The sequence below is a fragment of the Oenanthe melanoleuca genome, chromosome 4 (assembly GCF_029582105.1).
Source record: "Oenanthe melanoleuca isolate GR-GAL-2019-014 chromosome 4, OMel1.0, whole genome shotgun sequence".
Classification (NCBI taxonomy): Eukaryota; Metazoa; Chordata; class Aves; order Passeriformes; family Muscicapidae; genus Oenanthe; species Oenanthe melanoleuca.
Genome location: NC_079337.1, coordinates 16,964,609 through 16,986,110, shown reverse-complemented (window position 1 = coordinate 16,986,110; position 21,502 = coordinate 16,964,609). Strand labels below are relative to the sequence as shown.

General features: G+C 45.6%; 3 protein-coding genes across 15 annotated transcripts in view; 1 reads left to right on the top strand and 2 right to left on the bottom strand.

Annotated features, from left to right (window-relative positions):
* FAM13A (family with sequence similarity 13 member A) overlaps window positions 1-8,723 on the top strand; it is a 117,047-nt gene extending 108,324 nt beyond the window's left edge. For 7 of the 10 annotated variants that reach the window (XM_056490639.1, XM_056490644.1, XM_056490643.1 and 4 more), the window contains 4 exons: window positions 1,017-1,100; window positions 4,888-5,084; window positions 5,736-5,837; window positions 6,713-8,723. In XM_056490639.1, the coding sequence (XP_056346614.1) occupies window positions 1,017-1,100; window positions 4,888-5,084; window positions 5,736-5,837; window positions 6,713-6,839 (510 nt within the window). In that variant the 3' untranslated portion in view covers window positions 6,840-8,723. The remainder of the gene's footprint in view (window positions 1-1,016; window positions 1,101-4,887; window positions 5,085-5,735; window positions 5,838-6,712) is intronic. The other 3 variants (XM_056490641.1, XM_056490647.1, XM_056490648.1) reach the window with 1 other exon arrangement.
* A 1,232-nt stretch (window positions 8,724-9,955) lies between these two features.
* On the bottom strand, window positions 9,956-13,632 carry LOC130252753 (pre-mRNA-processing factor 6-like). Its single transcript, XM_056490649.1, is given in 3 exon segments — window positions 9,956-11,234; window positions 11,237-12,607; window positions 12,610-13,632. Coding segments are annotated over 3 exon segments (2,811 nt in total). The 5' UTR covers window positions 13,625-13,632; the 3' UTR covers window positions 9,956-10,809.
* A 3,811-nt stretch (window positions 13,633-17,443) lies between these two features.
* The window catches only part of HERC3 (HECT and RLD domain containing E3 ubiquitin protein ligase 3), a 44,717-nt gene continuing 40,658 nt past the window's right edge, over window positions 17,444-21,502 (bottom strand). For all 4 annotated transcript variants that reach the window (XM_056490634.1, XM_056490635.1, XM_056490633.1 and 1 more), the window contains 3 exons: window positions 20,389-20,572; window positions 19,584-19,686; window positions 17,444-19,163 (listed from right to left, as the gene is read on the bottom strand). In XM_056490634.1, coding sequence (XP_056346609.1) covers window positions 18,955-19,163; window positions 19,584-19,686; window positions 20,389-20,572 — 496 coding nt within the window. In that variant the 3' untranslated portion in view covers window positions 17,444-18,954. The remainder of the gene's footprint in view (window positions 19,164-19,583; window positions 19,687-20,388; window positions 20,573-21,502) is intronic.

The window sequence follows — 21,502 nt, the reverse complement described above, 5'->3', positions numbered from 1 at the left end:
GGTGTTTTGACACCAGCAAGGAACCCAATGCACCCCTCTAGGGAGAAAATTCTTTAATTTTAGACAACTTGTGTAGTCCAGTTTTTAAGAATTAATTAATCTAAAAACCCCAAACAGAATACTTCAAGCCTGTCTATGGAAAGAGAGTTCTTTTATCAAAGTTCCTGTTGACTGTCTGTCATGTATGAACCTTTTTTTGCTTTTTCTTAGTACTTATGTCCTGCCTAGTTTCTGTAGATGGCCAGTGAAGTGAATGGGCTGGCACAGCATTACCCAGTGCAGTGTCACTGAGGAGTGGGGCTTTTCTCTGCTGATGCTGGGAAGTGCCTGGTCCTGCATTTAAAACAAAATAAAAAGCTGTTCCTCCTGGAATATGCAAAATGGTCCCCAAAATGTGTGCTGAGAAGACAGTGCTGACAATTGAGGAGGAAGCTGTGTAGGTGTGCCTGGGCAATTTAATGCAAAGCTGTCAAAGAGAGCCCAGGTCCTGTTAAGACACAAAACTGAAAATCCAAGAGACTAGCAGAGGAGAGATGAGACTGGTTTTTTACCAGTCTTCTGAGTGAGAGCAGTAAGAGCATAGACAGGATACATTTGAAAATCCATCTCTACATCAGTAGGTACTTCAGTGAGAAATCAGGCTCCTGGAAAGCAAATCTGGAGAGCCTGGCTGAGCCTACCCTGTAGCTCTGGAGAGCCAGCCAAGTGCTCTGTGTGTGTACAGGGGATTATTTTCTTACAGCCTTTGTCTTGTAGTCACTAGCCAGCTAATAATCATCCAGGTTTCTTTTTAAAAACAGATTGGCAATGGTGTCCTTTGCTAAGCAACATCCTGAGAGAAAACAGCCCAAGGTTCAGGGGGTTTGCCAGGCCTGCTTTCCTTCCTTGAGAAAGACTTTTCTCCTGGTGGTCCAGCGATGAGCTGAGAGTGATTGTGTGGGTGAGAATGAGCTGAGAGCAGGTGGTGGAGGAGAAAGGGGTTCACAATGTAACATACTTGTTAACACCTGTCACAGGGTTCCCCCTCCAGCAAGCGGAGAAGCCCTTTGCTGCAGCCAATTATCGAGGGCGAAACAGCTTCCTTCTTCAAGGAGATAAAGGTGAAGACCTCCAGCTGCTAACTAATTGCTCAGTTTGCATCAACTTTCCCCTTATACCAATGAAACAGAATGGTTGATTGATTTTTTTTTTTCATCAGTGTTAATTTTTTTGCAGTGTCCTCCTGAAAAATCAGTAGCTGCTTTAAGCCTCGCCAATTCTGATCAAATACTTCCCTTGTTGTAGATAAGGCTACAGTGTCTCCTTGGCTTTGCATTCTTTTCTATCCTCCTTTCCTCTCCATCTGCACATAATATATTTTATTTTGCTTAAAAAAAAATCAAAAATCACAGTTACCCCTGTACCTGGCTTTTTTTCTTGCTTTCCTCCTTTGAAAAGACACTAACTTGATTTGCAGTAGTTTCTCTCACTCCCAGGCTCAGTGGCTTGCACACAGCACCGTGGCAGGAATGAGCTCTCACAAAACTAACCCTCGCACGTGGAGCCAGCCGGGCACTTACTTATTTATCCACATTTATCCAGCCTCTTTTCCACCACCTTGTGCAGGGTGTTTGTAACTTAGTGAGGGTGGAAGTAAGAACAGCTTGGTTCTGCTGGTTGATACTTGGTCAGATTTGGATGGCAGGATTGTTGTGTTTCTTCTTGTGCTGCTGTGGAGTAATAATTGGGGGTGGGGAAGATTGCTGGGATACTGGGTCTTCCCCTGAGGAATAAAGTCCAACAGCAGACCAGGAAATGCAGCATGGAGCTGGGCCCTGGCTTGCTTTCTGTGCCCTTGCAGTGAAACAAGGGAGAGAAGTGCATCACCACATTTGGATCATATTTCTGTTATCCAGCCAGAGCTTGCTTAAACGTAAATACTGCAGACTTAGAGATCCAAGGTGATTGAGTCCAGTGGATTGTATATTAATGGACTATTCAAGGCACATATTCTTTAATACCAGATTGCAGATTGAAGATGTTAAGCTGCTGTTTGGAAGCTGGTTAATGATCACTGAGCTTCTTAGTATTTTCTAGATAACCACTGGATCAAATCTGCAGTACTGGTCTGGTGGGGAATGTTTTTGTTTGCTTCTGTTTTTTTTCTTTTAGTGTGTCCTTTTTTTCTCCACCTCTGTTTGCATCCAGTGTGAGAACTTAGAACTGTCAGTTATGATCTCTGATGGCCAGCATGGGCTGGTGCTGTGCCAGGGCAGCACCAAACCAGTTCAGCAGTGTCCTGCAGGGAATACAAACCTAGAGGGGTTCTGCCAGAAGATCAGGATGACAGCCTTAAGCCTGTTAACATGATGTGCCTATTAACACTTAAATGGAGCTCTGTGAAGCTGCATCTGGCAGCTTTGTACTGAGCTACTCTCAGAACTAGAGAGAGGAAATTAAAAAGGCTCCAAAACTTAGCTTCTGTTCCACTATGGGCAGGGAAATATTTGACAGGCCACTGACAATGTCAGTGTTTGTATTTTTATGGATAGTTTTCCTTGAAGCATTTGAGAGAGTTGACTAAAAACTTGAAAGTTGTTTTGAGGTGACCTTACCAAACATTTTGATACAATATTTTGAATGTTGTGTTGGAAAAATCGTTGGGATTCTTGCTTTGTGGGAGTGCTGATGATAGGGTACTCTGGGGATTTGACATTTGTAGCTCTGGAATGCTCATGATTGCCTAAGAGTCCAAGCAGGTGGAGCTAAATGAGTCTTGTGTATGAAGATCATTCTGGTTCAAGGTGTAAATGGTGCTGCAGGTTTGAAGTGAGGTTCCTGTGTAAGACTTTTTAAAGGGAAGGCCTTAAAGGGCCTTTTCTGTTGGAGTTCTGGCTGTATTTGTATTTAAGAGCAGAATGATTTCAGAGGTCTTGTGACAGCCAGATGCAGTGTCCTGGCTCTGAGGTCTAAATGAAATTTGTGCATTTCTTTTCCTCCTGTGGCAGGAGTCTGGCTCCTGAGCTGCTGGCTGGCTTGGGCAGGGGTGTCTGAGGAAAACACCTTGCCTCTGTCCTCAGCAGCAGCTTTCTCACACTGCTTATGGGCATTCCCTTTGCTTTCTTCCCAGGAGTTCTCCCAGAAAAGGGCATGGGAGCTTCTCCTTTGTTGCCAGAGAGATTCCTCTAAAGCAAAGTGTGCTGCTTTTACTGCTTAGACTGACTTAGCACATCTTCCTGCATGGCACAGCAGGATCTGGGTTCTCCTGCTGCAGCCCTGCCCAGGCTGGGCAGGGTAGGAGGCCTGGGGACAGGGAAATGGCACTGAAAGATGCTCTCCTCTCCCCAGTTCAGCCTGGAGTTGTTGGTAGGGTTTAAGAACAGTACATGGCTGCTGGTTTGTGCTTTCTGTTTAAACTGTGCAATTGATGTCTGGGAAAATGGGTCTCGTCTAATCATGTGCTAAATATTGCTTCAACTTCCACAAGTTCCCTGCAGATTTTCCTAAGATGCATTCAGACTTCTCTAAATCTTTTGTTATTATTGCTACTCAAAACTTCTTCCCAGATAATGTTTTTTTTTACCCTCCAGCCTCAGTCTTGGTTGTAATTTTCAGCCTGTGGCTTTGCAATGTATCATCATGGCCTAGAGCTTTAACTTAAGAAGAAAGCTCTGGGCAAACTATAATTAAATTTAAATTTATAAATCACTGAGGGTTTAATGGGACTAAGCAAGGTCCTGGTGTTACCTTCTCCCTTTTTGCTTGAAATATGGGAGCAGTCTCTTAGGAATTGTAATTCACAAGGAATTACATGAAAAAAACAAATCAAGAAAATGTCTGCTTTTGATCCTGGTGCTACAATATATTTTTGTCTTGAAGATTTCAGTGATATTAGCCCCCAAAAGCTTTTAAAGATATTCATGTGCTTAGATCCTTCCTGGCTAGAGTTACATGGCTGTAAAATAAATACATTTACACACATATACATACATATTTGAGAGATTTACTGGCCATGCTGGCATTTGCCAGTAGCCTCATTCCTTATATTAAAATTGAAAACTGCCTTCTAGAAATGTCTCCATACATAAGAGACTGAGCCTCATTCCCTGATAATTGAAATTATTTCTGGACAGTGTCACAGAACAAGTCCTACTTTTGAGAGCACAGTGAGCTGGTGAATACCAAGTGCAGCAGGGACTTTCAAATCTCACGCCTATAAATTTTGTAAAAAAATTGAAACACAACCAGTTCATCAGTGTGCATTGAGGAAATGGGAAATTGCACTGTGCAGATTTTCCAGTCCAGTTTTTAGTATATTCCAGCAAAATGGTCAGAGCTGATGTTTGAACATGTTAATAGTAGCAGTCCTTTTGTATTTGGGTAAGTGTAAGACTCATCTGAACTCACTGGTATCACTGTCTGAGCATTTGAGGTCTTGAATTCAGCCATTAGAGAGAGCTGTTGAGCTGCATCTCTTGAGAAAAATTTCCACATTTTACCCTGGCAGTCTCTGTGCTGGGAAATGTTTGCAGGGAAATGCAGAGGGGTGGCTGGTGTGCTTTGGACAATATGTGTGACAACAGTGAATGTAACATTTATATCAAAATACATAAACTAAACAAAGCAGCAGGTTGCTCTGAAGCCCAGGGGTTTTTTTTTTTCACTCAGTTGTGTTGCTCTGGGTCTCCTTAACCAATCTGAGTTTGTGGTGGCAATTTCTCTGTCGTGCTTTGGTTCTAGGGTGTCTTTACTGATGGTCTTCTGGTGTCCTGTGTACTGCTTGGCAATTGAAGTGTTTGCTCTGCCTTTCCACTTCTTGTTCCAAGTGCATGTGGTGAGAGGAGCCTGTTCCTGAGAAGGGAAGCAATAACCTGTCTTGTTGTGGGGGTGCTCTGTCCCTGTGTGTAGGAAGAAGAGGAGGGCTCTGAGGAGGACAGCAACGTGAAGCCGGATCTCACAATTACCATAAAACCAGATTTCAGTGTGCGCAGCTTCTTGGATCAACTAGAAGATGATGCTGATGGCTTTGTTTCCCCAGTGGATGATAAGATGCCACCTAGGAGCAGTCAGGATATGGGGCTTTCAAATCTCCATGAAGCATCCATGTATGTTGAATTCACAGGCAACTGTAAAAAGTTATTTCTTGCTAAAGACAGCATTTTATTTGTCAGAAAAGTGTCTAGAGATTTTTTTTTTCATTTATGATCTGAGCCAGAAGTTTTCCTGTTTCATTTTTAAGGGCAATAGGCCCTCAAAGGAAAGTGCTCATACTTAGCTTATGCACCTTTGGATTTCATCACTAACTAGTAACTCCACCAGTGGCAAGCCTTTATCATGAAAACCCTGCACTCCAGAAGGTTTTTCATGTTTTGGAGTGGGCAAGTGGAACTAACTTTGCTAGTTCCAAGTCTGGTGCAAACATATGTGGTTAGCCCTAGGTTGTTACCATTGAATTTGATCCTATAAAAATCACCATACCCAGACCTATCTGCAGGAGATAAGTTTCATAGAAGTTAGTGGCAAATTGTGAAGTGCACACTTGACCTCCTTAGAGGCTGCAGCCTAAGACTATGATCATTTTGCTGAACTAAATTTAGAAAGCTTTTTGTTTCAAGTGATGTGAGGCTGCCAGAGCTGCTCACAGGAGCAGCTCCATTGCTTGGCATGCATACAACTAAACATCTGTAGGTTTACTATGTGTTTCCTGTTTTTATTGCATATGTATGGATAATCTCATTTATCTTTAAACCCAACAGCCCTGAACTGTTAGAGCAGCTCCAAGAAGTCAGGGAAGAGAAAAAGAGAATCAGAAAAAAATTGAGAGACTTTGAAGATAACTTTTTCCGACAAAATGGAAGGTAACAATTTCTCAGCTACCTCACTGTTCTTCAGCTACTTTTAATCTGGTTTGCATCTGCAAAGATCTCTAAATAAGCAAAGTTACCCAAATTCAGTATTACATGTTTCTTCTTCACAATCATTATCATTGCTTTACCTCCATTCAGAATGGTGGAAGTTCAGTGTTGAAGTAATTAGTTTTTTTCCCTAGTGATTTCTGTCCTATGTTCCTATGTCTGTGAGGTGTTCAGACACTAGTTTTATCAAGTATTTCTGCTTTAGTGTAACTGGTTTTTGTGCTCTTGAGAAAATGTCCCTCATTAACAAGCTGATAGAATGTTTTCATATATTTATACTCTAAAATTATCTTGTCTGTTTCTTGCCATCAGCCATCATCCTTAGGGGCTTTTGTAAAATCACTGAAAACTTAAAACTTTCCTGTAAGGCAAGAGCAGTCTGATCAAATACCATCTTTTTTTTGGCAAGTGTGCCTCTTTGTGTAAGTGCTGTGGTGCCAGGCCAGGGGAGGATGTATTTTATTTTGCCAGGCTCACAGGCTGACACTCAGATGGCTCCTGAAGTGTTTTCCAGCTGTTTTGCAGAGCTGGTAGTTTCAAAGAAGCAGGACATGCTTCAAGTAGGATTTTTCATTTGGAACTGTGGGGTTGTACTCAATCTCAGCACACAAGCATCCCACACTTCGTTGGAGCAGCTTGTTTGCCCCTTTTTTTTTGTTTTTTGTTTTTTAGTTTGTTTTTTCTCTCAAAGGATAAATGTTTTGGTCTTGTTCCCTGATCAGGAGTGGAGGAGAGGAGCTGCTTTGTAGGTCTTGTTGGTGGACAGAGGGAGGTTTCTTGTTACAGAAATCTTCATGGTCTGCTTTCACTCCCACTAGGAATGTGCAGAAAGAAGACCGCACTCCCATGGCTGAAGAGTACAATGAATACAAGCAGGTTAAGGCCAAGCTGAGGCTGCTGGAAGTCCTGATCAGTAAGAGAGATATTAGCTCCAAGATCATGTAAAGGATTTTGCCAATAAACAAAGAGGAGAGAGCACCAAATGGACAAATGCATGAAGTGGATGCAGCGGGGGCCTGACTGGGAGAGCTGAGGAGCTCCCTGGGAACTGAAGGGTCATTCCCAGAGGTGGGAGAGGGAGGAAAGGTGGATTTCTGTCACTCTCTACATTTGCTGTTGCCCACTGTTTCTCCATGCCTGATGTCCAAAATGGAGTTTGCCAGTGTAGGAGACACAACTCTGCGCTCAGTGACTGCACTGAAGGGATCCTTCTGTACTGATTTGCTTACAGATCCATAATATTTAGAATATCTAAGCCAGCCATGCTCTTTTTTTTTTTTTTTCACAGGATATTATAGCAAGAGGTAAAATAGGATTAATAGTAATGAAATCATCAAATAGCTTCTACTTGAGTTGAACAGACAAGTGCCCTGACCAATCTCAAATTAAGGCACAGATCAGGCAGCACCAAGACTGTTCTCCTGTAGCTACAGAAAAGATTTGCTCAGACTTTTGACCTGTTTGGAGTCCAGCATCTTCTGTTGCTCTAGAGAAATGCTGTAATAATCTCCTGGTCATCAGCCAGAGCTGGTGTGAGTTGCAGTTTTACCCAGGCTTGAATTGGGTTTTCTTCCTACATTTTTGATGGGCAGTTCAACCTAAGTAGAAGGAATGTATGTTTGGGATAGCAAAGAAAATGAGCCATGCAGCCAGGTTCTTAACAGCTTGTTCTGCTTGGAGGGTGATACTGATACATTCTGACTATGTTTGGGCAACAGGGAAGAGAAGAGGTTTTGAAAACTAGAAGTCAGAATCCCTTGGGATTTTGGTGATTGGTTAAATATCTGGTGTCAAATATGTGGTAGCTCTCTGGAAGACCCACCCCATTAGTACGTGTGCTTCATCATGATACAGACACCTGAGGCCAAGCTGAGCAGTCCACATGGGTGTCCCACAAACTCACTCACCTAAATTTTGTTCTTTTGGGCACATCACCACTTTGTGGGCTGCAGCAGCAACACTGATGGTGGCAGCAGAGGATGGGCTTTTCTTCCCTGTGTAGGTGGGTTGTGGGAGTATAGAGGAGACCACAGGGAACTGAGAGCATGGAGCTGTGCTCTGCCCGTGGAAAGGCACCTGTCTAGAGTGCAAGCTTTGACAATTTTCTGTTTCCAAATTAGTTTATGACTTTCAAAAAAGAAAGTCCTGGGACACCTGATTCAGGTGCTCATGTCAAACAGGTGCTGCCTGAAGGAGAGAAAGAGAGTTCAGGGACACCAAGTCACTGAGGGCTCACAGTTCACATCCTGGGACACCTGAGCTTGCTCTCCCACTCCAGAAGCTTATGTGCACCCCTTGGTCTGCCCTGAGCCAGGCTCCACCCTGGTAGCCAAGGGTGGGCACTTCTGTAATGCTTTCTTCAGCTCCCCAGGGGCTCATTGCCAATGTACAGAAGCCAAATAGCCAAGATGAAATCTGGTGTTGGATGTAGCCAGGCCTCATGCATGTCATACCAGAGGACTCCCAGAACAACTTCTCCCCTTCCTTCTTTATTAAGGGCAAGTGGACTCACAAATAGTTGTATTTGGGTTGTGGTACTTAGGTTTATACCTTTTCACTTGCCACGTGTGCTGTGTGTGTTCTTGCCAAAATTGCTGCTGTTTTGGTCTCTTTGGGATCCCTTGAACTCTTCCAAAGGCAGCCATGGGCTGCACGTGCCCTTTGCTAGTCAGGGTGGGTGTCCTGGTTTAGGGCAAATTCCCCCACCTGGTTCGGGAAGATTTCCTTGGAGAAAAGTGGAAAAAATACCTGTTTATTTAATAAGCAGAGCACCCACAAACAAAAAATGAACAATATCAAACAATAAAATCTATCATTGTTCTGAAGAAATGGCAAATTCAGAAAGTTCTTTTCTTGGGGTGTAGCTCAGCTCGCTGTGTGTCTCTCATTCCCTCCAGCATTGGAAAATGTCATGTCCCAGCCCTGGTGGGCCACAGGTGTGGGGTCCTGGTGTTCTGAGATTTTGGTCCAAAGCAGTTTTGAACAGTTCCAAGAAAAGGAGAAGCCACAGTCCAGGGAACTTCTCTGCCTCAGCTAGCTAAAAGCTAACTAAAAAACATAAGAGAGCTCTGTCCCACTGTCTGTGTTTCAGATAGCACAGTCCAGGAGCAGGAATGCATGGGACCAAGTGCAGTTTCTGAAAACAAACTGAGCCCTTCTTCTGCCCCCTCCTTCACTCCTGGAACCAGCTTTAAAAGTGTAGAGCTTAATATCCAGCATAAACAGAACAGACAGTTGGGGATACAGGCATCATACAGTCACCCCAGGACATGGGCTAAGGCAGAGATGTGTGCTAGTGAGAGCACTTGGGATGGACACTCACAGCCTGGTTTGGTTTTTTTATTGATTGCAGAAATGCCTGTTCTGTATCAAACCAGCAAGTTGCTGAATTAAAATGGAGTAAAGCACAGTTTCCCAACAGCTCTAAATAAATGTCCTTCCTTCAGAAGGGTTTTCAGGGAATTGCTGAGTTTTGCCTTTGTTACTTTAAACCACCACTGTGCTTAACGAACTCAGAGACCTGAAAGAATAAGCTTTACTATATACATTTAAAAATTGAGGAAAAGTTTTCTAAAAATATGCTTTTGAATTTGACAAAATGCTCCAGCTGTTCAGGTTGGAGGAACACCTCCAAGCTGTGCAGCAGCTTGTTAGCAGGGACCAAACTAAAGCACCTAAAGAAGAGGAGTCAGCCCAGACCTTTCCCTGTGCTGCTGGGCTGCTCCCAGAACTCCACCCATCTCCTTCTAGAACACTTAGTGTATTCCAACATCAGTAAGCCAGATCTGCTGACAGGGAACCAACATCAGAATGGCCAAACACTGGAGGGGGACAGGGAACACAGGCTGGGGCCAAGAACAGAGAGACTGCCACATGTCAGAATCCGTACAAGGGCTAATTAGAGTTTGTGTTTGCAGGGGGGTAATCGGGAATCAACCTGGAAATGCCAACAGAGCCTCACAAGACTTCTCCTGTAGCATGTATAATAAAGCAAACAAACAAACAAGTATGGGATTAACAAGAAGCAGACCAGGAGCCCCGTGACAGTGCTGTCGGCCGCGGGTGCTATTCCCTGGGCTGTGGTTCCCTTCCCCGCTGGCAGCGAGCTCTGGCAGGCTCCCGGCGGGCAGGGCAGCTGGCTCTGTCCCAGACTGAAGGGATGGAGCAGAGAGCCTTTGCTCACGAACCCTGGGGCAGCGCAGGCCCGGTGCTCCTGCAGGACGCTCGGAAACAGCAGCTGGGATGGCAGGAACGAGCAAAAATCGCAGGGTGTTAGACGAGACGTATCAGAAGCTCCGGAGCCGTGGCTGGGAGCGCGGGGTGTGTCAGCAGGCAGGGGGTAAGGGACAGCAGTGCAGCGAAACCTCGGAGCAGTGCCAAAGAAACAGCGGGGACAGGACAGTGCTCAGCAGGGCAAGGAGAGGGGGGCTCAGCATCCCAGGCACCCGAGCAGATGGGGATAGGTCCCTCTTTCAGTGAGGTGGGAGTTAACAAGGTCCAGGTCAGTTAATAAGGTCCAGGTCTGTCGCTGCTCTCACGAGCAGAGGCTCATCCCACGGCAATTCCCTTCGCCAAGCAGCAGCTCCAGCCATCTTCCTCCTAAACTGAGATTGAGAGAGCTACAGCTGGTCCAGCCCCATCCTTTATCTGCCCAATTCTCACGGTATCTCTGCCCCTTGGAGAGAAACTCCCAGATAGGAGAAGTGCAGCCAGCTACTCTCCTGACTTTGGCCACTTCTTTTATTTTTCTGAAGTACTCCTAGCAACTTATGGGGGAAAATAATAGGGGGAAAGGACCAAAGGAAAGAAACCTAACCCCCAACACTGTCCTTCATCTGTGCCACTGAAAAGGCAAATGCAGCACAAACAGGTTCAATCCTACAGGGAACCCTGAGGCAGCTGAGGCCAGCACACCCTAGAAAATATTTTTCAGCTTGGCTGCCACCAGCACAAGAATCTCTCCAGTCTTTTTCTGCCAATTCTCTGTGTCCTTGGAGACATCACACCAGAGCTCTCCATGGTGAGGTTCAGCATTCCCACAGCGCTTCCTCACCTCTTCCTGTTGTTCCTCTGTGCCGTGCTGGAGCTCAAATTTGTAAAAGAAGGCCCAGGCATCCCCCAGGCCAGAGCCTACCTTCAGTGTGCGGTGGAACCACTCTCTGGCCTTGGTTATTTTACGCTCGCTCCAGAACAGCTTGGCCACAGCCAGCAGGACATGTGGGTCATGTTCACACTTCCTGAGAGCATCCACACTCTTGGTCTTTCGCTGGGGTCGTGCTTCAAGGAAAATTGCTTCTGACCACAGGATGCCTGAACTGGGGCACTCCTGCAGTGCCTTGGAGTGTTGGCAATGTTCTTCAGCCCAGCTCGATATTCCAAGCGCACAGACTCCAACCAGAGATCTGGATTCCTTGGATTTTTCAGGCGGGACTTTTCTAAGGTGGCTCTTGCTCTAGTCAGCTGCCCAACTTTCTCCTCCAGCCTGGACAGCAAAAGCCACAGGGGTATGGAATGGGGGCACTTCTGCAACCCTTGATTATAAGCCTCCCGTGCTTTCTCTACCAGCTCTTTTTGTTCTTCAATTTGTCCTTTCATCATCCACAGTTTGGGGAAGTCCTCATAGTGCTTCAGGGCTTCCTCACAGAGCTCCTGGGCTGCAGCAATGTTCCCAAGCACCCATTCCAACTTCACAGACTTCATGAAGACCCTTGCTGTGGGGGCACTGCTGCGAGCCTTTGCCAGCAGCCTCCTTGCTCTTTCATACTCACTGTTCTCCGACTCGAGCTTCACGGCAGCCAGCCAGATCTCCTCACTGTTGGGGTTGGCCTGGAAGGCCAGGGCCAAGATGCTTCTGGCTGCTGGAACATCTCCTGCCAGCCACTTGGATTTGGCTCCCATGAGCCACAGCACCTCTGCTTTGGGACAGCAAGCAACAGCTCTCTGCAAAAGAGCCTCCAAGGATTCTCTGGTTCCATGGCTCTTTTCAAAGCAGGCTGCTAGCAGCCACACACCCTTCTTGCTCGGGAAGACTTGCAAGGCATAGGCATAAATGGCTCGGGCACACTCCAGGGCATTATGAGCAACACAACTGTCTGCATCTTCCATCCAGGTGTGTTTCCAGTCTTCTTCCTCAATCCCAATCCCCAGCACAGCTCTCACAATTGCCTGGCATGTGGCCACACTTCCAGCTTTACCACATTCCTCGGCATCCTGTATCCACTGCTCCCTGTTGATTTCCACACCATTAGCCAGAAGAGATGTGGTGGCTCTATCAATGATTTTCTCCACCATCTGGGTGTTTCCACTGGCTTCCTCCAGTTTGGCAGCAGTAATCCAGATGTGCCGATCCGTCGGGATATTCTCCCGGGCTTTGTTAAGGACTGTCTGAGCATTCTCGTATGTCTCCAGCCTTGCCAGTGCCAGCCAGAGTTCAGCACTGGTTGGGCAGCACTCCACAGCCCGGCTCAGCGTGATCCTGGCATCCTCAGGTTCCTCCAGCTGCACGGCTGCTTTCCACAAACGCACCGAGTCTGGAACGTGCTCCAGGGCTTTCCTAAGGACACGTTTCTTGGCACGGATGTCTATCTCCAGCTCTGCTGCTCTGATATAGATCCGCACAGACTGTGGCAGGTGCTGCACAGCCTGAGCCACAACAGCCTTGGCTGCATCTCCAGTCTGAAGCCGAGCAGCTTCCAACCAAACATCTTCACTCTAGGGCACATCTCTGTTCCTTTCATGATGAGGTTTCGAGCCACCTGGAGTTTGCCAGTGACCTCCTCCAGGTGGGCCGATGCTATCCAGGCTGGTGGATGACGAGGATTGGTCTCTCGGACAGATTTCAGGAGCAAACGGGCTTTTTTGATATCATTGATATCTCCTCCGTGTGTGGGAATCATGGAATTCAAGTCTGTCAAATATCCTTTTGGGTCCACTACAGTCTGGCCACTCACAGAGTCCGACACCTGGTTTAGCCTCATATCCATCAAGGTGTTCCTGGCTTGGCCAATCTTCCTCATATCCAATTCACCTGTCCCAGGTGTCATCAAGCCTGGTGTCATTCCTCCCAGGTACGGAGTATTCAAACCTCCTGGATACAGAGTATTCAGTCCACCAAATTGTATCTGGTGTGGGCCCACGGAAATGTGATTCTCCCCTGACTGCAAATGCTTTGCAAAGAAGCTGTCGGGGACAGGAGTCAGCTTCTTATAATGAGGATTCCTCTGCTGCTTGTTCCTGGCATCCCCAACCTCAGGAATACTCACCCACTCCTCCTCAGTAACCTCTGCTAATTTCCGTTTCAAATCTGAGAACTGCTGTTGAATTTTGGGTCGTTCCCGACGGTACTTTTCTATTTCCTCTTTCTCTCGTTGTTCCCTCCTTTCTTTCCTGCGTTCATCCATCCTCTTACCCAAAGCTGCATAAATGGCATCTGCTTCTTCATCATCTTTTTCATACGGGCCACTTGAGAAGAGGCTCCCAGCGTAGCCGTTGAACTCATCGTAGCTGGTGTCATTTAAATCCCCATCATCCCCATCTGCTGTCTGGTTGTTCATCTGGTTCCCCACTGCTCTCTTGCCCAGCGGGGCATGCCAGTTGTCCACAGGGTGGTTGGCATTGCGGGCAGGGCCGATATCAGAGCGGGTGGTGAAACCTGTGGCTCCACGGCCCAGCCCTGGCACGTAGCCCAGGGGCGCAGGCACGCCCAGGCACAGCTGCTGCTTCTTGTTCATGATGGCCGTGGTGAGGCAAGACCGAAACAGGACTGGAGCAGGGAGACCGGAGCAGGGATCAGGAGAGGTGGTCGGGAAAACTGCAGCAGGAGCAGCAATTCCCTTCCCCAAGCAGCAGCTCTGACCGTTGTCCTCCTAAGCCAAGAGAGAACCACAGCTGCCCCTGCCCAGTCTTTTACCTGAGGGACTGGGTGTCCAATTCTCGTGGTATCTCTGCCCCTCGGAGAGAAACTCCCAGGTAAGAGAGGTTCAACCAGATGTCCTCCTCTCCTGAGATCGGCCACTTCTTTTGTTTTCCTGAAGTAGCCAGTCGTTAGTGTTTCCTAGCAATTAATGAGAAAAAATTCTGTAAGTAAAACAGAACAAAAGGAAAGAAACCTAACCCTCTGTGCTAGTTTGAAAGCAAACCAGTGGGAGATCCCAAGTCAGAACTATAATTTTCTAGGAAAATTAAGATCAAATGCAGTAGTAAAAAAACACTGACAGAGTCAGAATACAACCTGATAGCCTGCCTGTCAGTCAGGGTGTTGGTAGCAGTCCCATTAAAGGGTGGCTGCATCCTCCTGCAGTGGCAGATGTGGTTTAGCTGAGGCAGTGGTCCCGTAGAAAGGTGCAGTTTTCTTCTGAAGGTAAAGTGATGGTATAGATGGGTCTGATCTTCCTCTGGAATCCAGTGGAAAAAGGCTGCTTCTGGTGTTCCAAATCTCTGTTTTTATCCAGGTAGGAATGCTTGGCTCCTCCCCCTGGCTGGAGCATCTCCCAATGGGATGATGTAATTTTATCAGTCATGCAGTGGGACTCAATGGCCCATTAACAGACAATATCTCCCTGGAGGAAGGGTGGGTTGTGGGAAAGATAAAGAACAATGCCCCACCTGGTCTTTAACAGATGGCCCATTAGCAGAAGATATCCCTCCCCTCCTTCCCCGGAGTATTCAGGGATGGATCATGGAAGAGATAAAGATCACTGCCCCATCTGGTTTCACAGATGGTGACAGAATACATACTTTTGATTCCATCCTGCTTTGCAACCTAAGACACCCCCAGCAGCTGGGCTTTTCCTCTCACAAATCTCGATAAATGATATGTAGGGAACAGTCCATTTTATTTTCCAACGGATGAGATTGTAGCATTTTCTTAGTTATGCTTAGTTATTGCTGTTTACATGGTATATTCCTAGAATTTCAGATTGTTTCTATAAAATCTAAGTACAGCTATGCACTTTAGAGAGTTTATATTTTTGAACTTTGAAAACTGTTAATGGAGACTGTACATTAAAAAAACAAACAAACAAACAAAAAAAGTAAACACACCTAGCCATCTTTTTGAACTGTTCAAGTCCTTCCTTGTGGCAAAAACAAAGCAAAACTTCAACTGCCTTCCTGTGAAGGGAACTGCTAGAAAAGATTATCAGAGAGAAGTGAATTTTAAAATTCCAGTCCTGGAAAGACATGGACCAGTGCTGAACTTTGTCCTGGATTTGCAGATGCTCCCAATTCTGTGAAGGAGGACTCCTGAACAAGAAAACGTTGTTTTTATCTCCCACAGATGATTTGACTTCTCACTGACCACAAATAGCCAGAAATTGTTTGTCCCAACACACCAAGTCAATCCAAGCAACAGCTGTGCATTTTGATGATTTGTGTGTGCCAACATCAATGATTACTGACAGGAAAACATTAAATACAAAACTGCTTTTTAAAAGGTGTGAGTACTGTACAAAATTGTACTTTATGTGATATAAATAAGCTGTTTAGTGTAAGACAAGTTCTTTCCATGTCACTGGCACAAAGCTGTTTGCTGTAGGATGGCAGTACAGTCTGTTGGGCTTCCCATCCACAGGGGCTTAGCCTCGTGTCTGTTACCACATTGTGGTAAAATAAATCATTAAAATGTAAATGCTGGCTGTGAATGGGTTGTGCACAAAATAAGATTGCAGGAGTGAAAGATAGAGGGAAAACTTATCATTCTAACAAGTTGCAAGTTGTCATTCTGTTTACTCCTGAGTAAACAGTTGAATAATGGATGTTTCTGTTAATGGTGGTGAAATGAAAGCATTTTTCTTTTAATCATTCTGCTGATAGATCAGTTATTAGTTTTGGTGTGTGCAAGTTTCAGAGGGTAAGTGCTGCCAGTCCTCTAGCCTGAGGAGCCATCTTTGGAGCTGTTTGCAAGTCAGTGATTGACTGCTGCTGCCAAGGTCAGAGCTGGGCAAGAACACCAAAATTGTTGAGTCAAAAAAAAAAAAAAAAACAAACAAAAAAACCAAAACAAAACAAAACAAAAAAATCTGCAGGGATTCCAACACCTGGAGAAGTACAAAGTGACCCACAGGTGGCTGAAGGGGGCTAAATGGGGCAGAGTGGGGTAGCATAATTAATTGTGCTGATAGCCAAGCAGGATTTTCTGGGCTCCTCCTGCTTCTCCCTCAGATGTGCACTAAGGTTTTGGTGCCTATGACTGCCATGTGGTGTCAGAGGCCCTTTGCTTGGGGTGGAAGACACAGGAATTGGCTCAGAGTCCAAACTGGACAGCCCACCCCACACCCCCGCTGCATGTCTTGGTGCCTTAGATTTAGAGGATTAATGGAAAAAGCTCTTGCCCTTGGACATTTGAATGGATTGACATCTCCAGCTCTTGGAGAGCCAAGTTTCACCAACCTGCATGGTCACTCACAGCATGGAGAGTGGAACACTTACTGGACCTTGTGTGGTCAGCAAGTGTAGGATCCTTATGCTTCCCTTTGGACACCTGCATGCAGGGAACCAGCTCCTACAATAATAGATATGTACATACATCAAACAATACATAGTTTTGCAAATAACTTGGTGTATAGCAAATATTTGGGTTGACTGAGTGCAGAAGCCAGTACCAGAGTGGGCGTGGGTGCCTGACTGAAAAAAAATTGTTAATAATCCATTTTCTTCAGACTGCATTTGGTGTACAAAAGCAACTTGGGAATGCATTCCCCAGCTAGTGACACCTCTGTGACTCTGGGCTTAGGTCTCTATTTACATGATTTATGTAAGTAACTTCAAACTGAATCAATGGTGTCCTTTTAAACATAAATGGATTGAAAAACATTATGTGTACGCTCTGTATTTTGTATAAAACAAGAAAATATGACTATTTTGACTGCAGGTGTTTGGTGACAGCTTCTGTTCTGTGTGGGATGCTGCCAAAGATGGCTTAGCTCAATGAAGTGGCTCATAAAGTCCCCAACAGCCCTGGCCCCTCCTGCCTCCTCCTCCTCAGCTGAACAGGGCTGACACTTACTACTGGAAAAGAGATGTGTGATGTATAAATATAAATATACACGCACTTTGCATTTACATAGTATATAAAACATATACACACTTACCTCTGTAGTGTAATACATGTTATCTACAACAATGCAACACACTATGTACAAAGTATAGACTATATACACTAGATACAACAGTACCTGGACCTTACACAGCAATACAGTAATGTGCACACACTACATTGTATATAAGAGCTTATGTGCACATTCCCCTGTCTACACATGATCCATCCACCTACACATAAATAAATATGTGCAATATATGTGTCTAACCACATATGCATGGATGGAATGACTGAGAGCTGGTCTTGAGCCCAAGCTCTTCCCTTTGTCTGAGACAGGACAGGGGAGAGGCAGTGCTGGTGGCCTGGAACACCCTTTGCTTCCTGACACGGAAAGACAGCCACTCCATCAGAATTAAACATCAAATTTATTGCATAATACTGTACTATGTACACACACATCGAAAATAAACATTTGATATAACTGTATATTTGTCTTCAATGCTGCATTAGAAAGAGGCTGGGGGTCTCTCGATGTAGCCCACAGCTTGTCTTTAAAAACAAAAAAAAACCAAAACAACCCAGAAGCCTAAAACCTTTTGTTACGAGGTGCAAAGTTCAATACTGTAAATTGAACATGGTGCATAAATACTATGTCCTAATAACAAGTCAATGTCAAAACCACCCTAGGCTTAAAATGAGATTTACATCAAGACCTGAAAAGGGCAGGGGAGAAGGGAGAAAAATCATTCAAACTTCACTTAATGGGGCAGTGAGACTGAGGAAAAGAGGACAAAAGCTCTCCAATCATACAGGATAGATTTAGGTAGTGATTTTTCTACATTTTCAGTCTAATTCACACAATTGTCCTTCAGGCCCCCTGGCAAAACAGCTGCCAAGTGAGAGGGTTGTTCTTAAACAGCAAAGTAAAGTAAGCCTACCTGCACAGATCAAACCAATCTCCAAACAGGGGGCTATCACTCAAATGGGGATCTTCACTCCTTTCTTTGACCTGACCTGATGAGACTGGAGACATTGTACCCACCTCCCACACCCACACACCCCTGCACTCGCACACCCACACACACAGCTCCTCTGGACAAAGGTGGCAACAGTAAAAGCAGCCACCTCACCTTGATTTGGAGTAACAGGGCTGTTGGGATGGAAAAAGAGGGCTGCCCACCCACCCAGACTGCAGACTTGCCAGAACAGAAACACAACATGAGGGAGGCATTTAGAGAAACCTGCTGTGATAGGTAGGGCTTGTCCTTCAAAAAACCTGAACACAAATCCCACTCCAGAGGGATTCTGAGGGTTGTTTGAGAAGCTTGAAAACAAAATTCAAAATAAGTGAGGAAAACCAAGCCCATCTCTGTAAACTACCATATTTTCCATAAGACATCCTGGTCCAAAAAGATAGAACATCACTAATGCACTACTCTGGGGTCAGAAATTACATCCCAGCCCAGTACCATCCACCAAGGACCAAAGGGCAGAGGAGATATTTCCATTCAAAGCAAGCAAGAACCAGCTTGCATTTAAAAAGGGAGGAAAAAAGGGTGGGGGGAAATCACAGCTTTTCGAAGAGGAGATCGCTGTTTCATCCTGTTTCCATCATACCCTAAATGCAAGAGACATCAAAATATTTCAATTTGAATTAATATTTGAATTAAAAGAAGAGGTAAGAGTGTGTGTGTATGGGGGCAATAAAAAGCAAACTACAAGGAATTGCCAGGAGGGTAGTGATGTCAAGTTGGAAGGGAAAACAACAGAAATGCCCACTGAACTGGTCTTGTTCAGCAGATGAGAAAATTCAAAGCAAAAGCCTCTCCCTGCTGAAGCCCCACAAAATGCTGGCAGCATCAGGTTGAAACTGCATAATCTCTATTATTATTATTATTTACCCCCTCCCAAAAAAAAAAAAAAAAAAACAAAAAAAACCAAAAGAACTTGAGATCTATTCCCTTACAAAAATAAAGCCCAACCCATGGTTCTCCTGCTCAGCACAGTCTGTGCCTCCCTGGCTCAGGCCAAGCTGAAGCCCTCGTAGTGGTCGATGGCCTGCACGAGGCGGGCGCTGAGGATCTCCTTGCTGCTGTACTTGGGCAGGTCCAGCAGGTTGTAGCAGGTGTGGGCCACGGGCAGGTACTGCTCCCCGCTGGGCGTCGACTGGATGATGATGCGCAGGCTGGACATGCCGTAGATGGGAATGCGGTCGCTGCCCGTCAGGAACACTGCGAGAGGCACAGGGAAGGGTGGGCAGGTGGGACAGCTGGGGGACCTCCCACCAGGGCTGAGCTCAGCCCCACCTGCCTGGAGGGGCTGAAACCCTGACTGGACCCCGTGCAGGGCCTGGCTGGCCCCCAGGGGAGCTGCAGCACAGCAAGGCCAGTGCCAGGTACCAACACTGGTCTTTGTCTTTCCAGCAGACACAGATTCTGAGTGGCTGAGGTTGAAGGGACCTTGGGGCCAACCCCTGCTCACCTAGAGCCAGCTACCCAGGACAGGAAAAATACAAGAGGGAAACCCCAGCTCTGACTAGCAGATACTGTCACTCACTCTGGATCACCCAACTCAATGCAATGGAGCTCTGCAGCCACTCCCACCTGAGTCTTTCAATTCCAGAAGATGCTGCACCACTGCAAGATACTTACAGAGAAATTTCTTCTTCTTTTCCAAGGGAAATGCATGGAAGGTCTCCCAGAACATTCTCACAGTTGGGTGTGTGGCAGTGTAGTCTCCCTTATAGACAGCACTCTATTAAAAAACAAAATGCTACGTTCTCAGCTGGCACTAGAAAGCAAAGACTAAGTAGAACCCAGTACCTGATCTCTTCTAGTATCTGACATCAGGTCAGTGCCTGACAGCTTTGAAAGAGAACACAGGATGGGTGACAGGCACCCATGGCACGGCTCAAAGACCCAGCAAGGGCTCTCCTGGCAATGTGAGGAAGACAGACATTAGCTTTCTGCTTTCAGCTAATTACATGTGTGGAGAGCAATTCTGGAGTGCCTTTTCAGTGGCTGAACTCATGAACAGGATCACACACTGTGAACTGTGAGTGACTTGATTTTGAGAGGATACAACCCTTTCAGGGTGTCCAGACTCCCCTTTGAACTCCTGTGTAGCTTTTGCCCTTGTGCAGTGGAGCTTTACTATAGGTAAAGACCCTCTGTCTCTTCCCTTCAGTCACAAACTTCAGCCCTAAAAGAAGCAGATGAAAGTCCTTCTCCCTGTCCTTCCTCATTCTGAATTTCTTCCCTGAGCTTTATCTGTAGCAGGCCAGCATATGAGATACTTTTTATGTGAGTGACAGCAAAGTGCACAAGGAGAACAAAATAAAAAGAAATGCATCATGGCTTATCCAATCTCCTGACACAGACTAATGCCCATCTCGTGCAACTGCACAATCCTGGCATTTGTGCAAAATAAACAAAAAGTACAAGAGAGAAGCTTTACCTCCTCCAGTTCCTCCCAGTTGTAGTTACTGTTTCCAACTATCATGGCCCTGAGCTCTGTGGGCTGGAAGAGTTCCAGGACCTTCCCACCACACACTTTTAGGAAGCCAGTAGAGAAGGCTGTGTACCACTCTTGGATGGAGAGGTTGAAGATGTAATTTACGTAGGCTTCGACAAACTCTTCCCTAATGCATTGAGAGAAAGCAGGCAAAGGAAAGCACTTTTAATCATATGTCCAAGCAGCAGCACTGCCAAATTTTCCTGCTTCTGCTTGTAAAGTGTTCTGCAAACATGAGTCTCCAGCAGGCTCAACCCACTGCCCTCCTCTCACCAAGTCACAGCAACAGGGACAGAGTGTTCAGCAGAAAGTGCTACCATGTGTCTGCATATTCCCTGGCAGTGGTGGCAAGCGAAGTCCACTATGCAAAATCAGTGAGGGAAGGGTGAGGAAGTAAAAAAGAAATAAGGAAGCAGACTAACAAAAATGAAAACCTGGAGTAAGAAATCATATACCAAAGGGGCAGTTATTTTCCAGTGCGTTTGTTTTATTGTCATTTTCCCCATAGTCACCTGAGCATTAGGGAAATTCAAGCTGATTAAGCACTTAACTGTTGCTTAATTCCTCTCTGGCTGTTACGGTCATGAACCCTGCATCAGAAGCATTTTATGAACTCCAAAGGAGAAAGGGAAAATGCAGGCATTTCCTACTCTGCATTAGTCAGTTACAGCAAACCTGTGCATTCCCAGCTCCCAATGAACTTTCCTCACACGGGAAGGGCAGTGCCCACAGACATGCACACAGCAAACTGTTCAGGCAAATTGGTCCCTGGCTTCTAAATGTAGAGGTGGAGGAAGTCATTGAGCACTGTAAGGTAAATTGACAGCCATGTCTAGACTTGGATTTAGAGGTTAGCTTGAGTTCAAAACTCCAGTCAGAATAAAGTCATTGAATTTTGGAATGTTAAGCTGGTGGAACTACACACTAGCCTTTCTCCTTAAGGATTTTCTTTCCTTGTTTCCTATCCTGACTTAATAAACTTCCAGTAGTTAACCCTGGTGCTCTTCCCAAGTGTTCTCAGTTAAAATCTTTGTTCCTTTGTACTGGATGGCATACA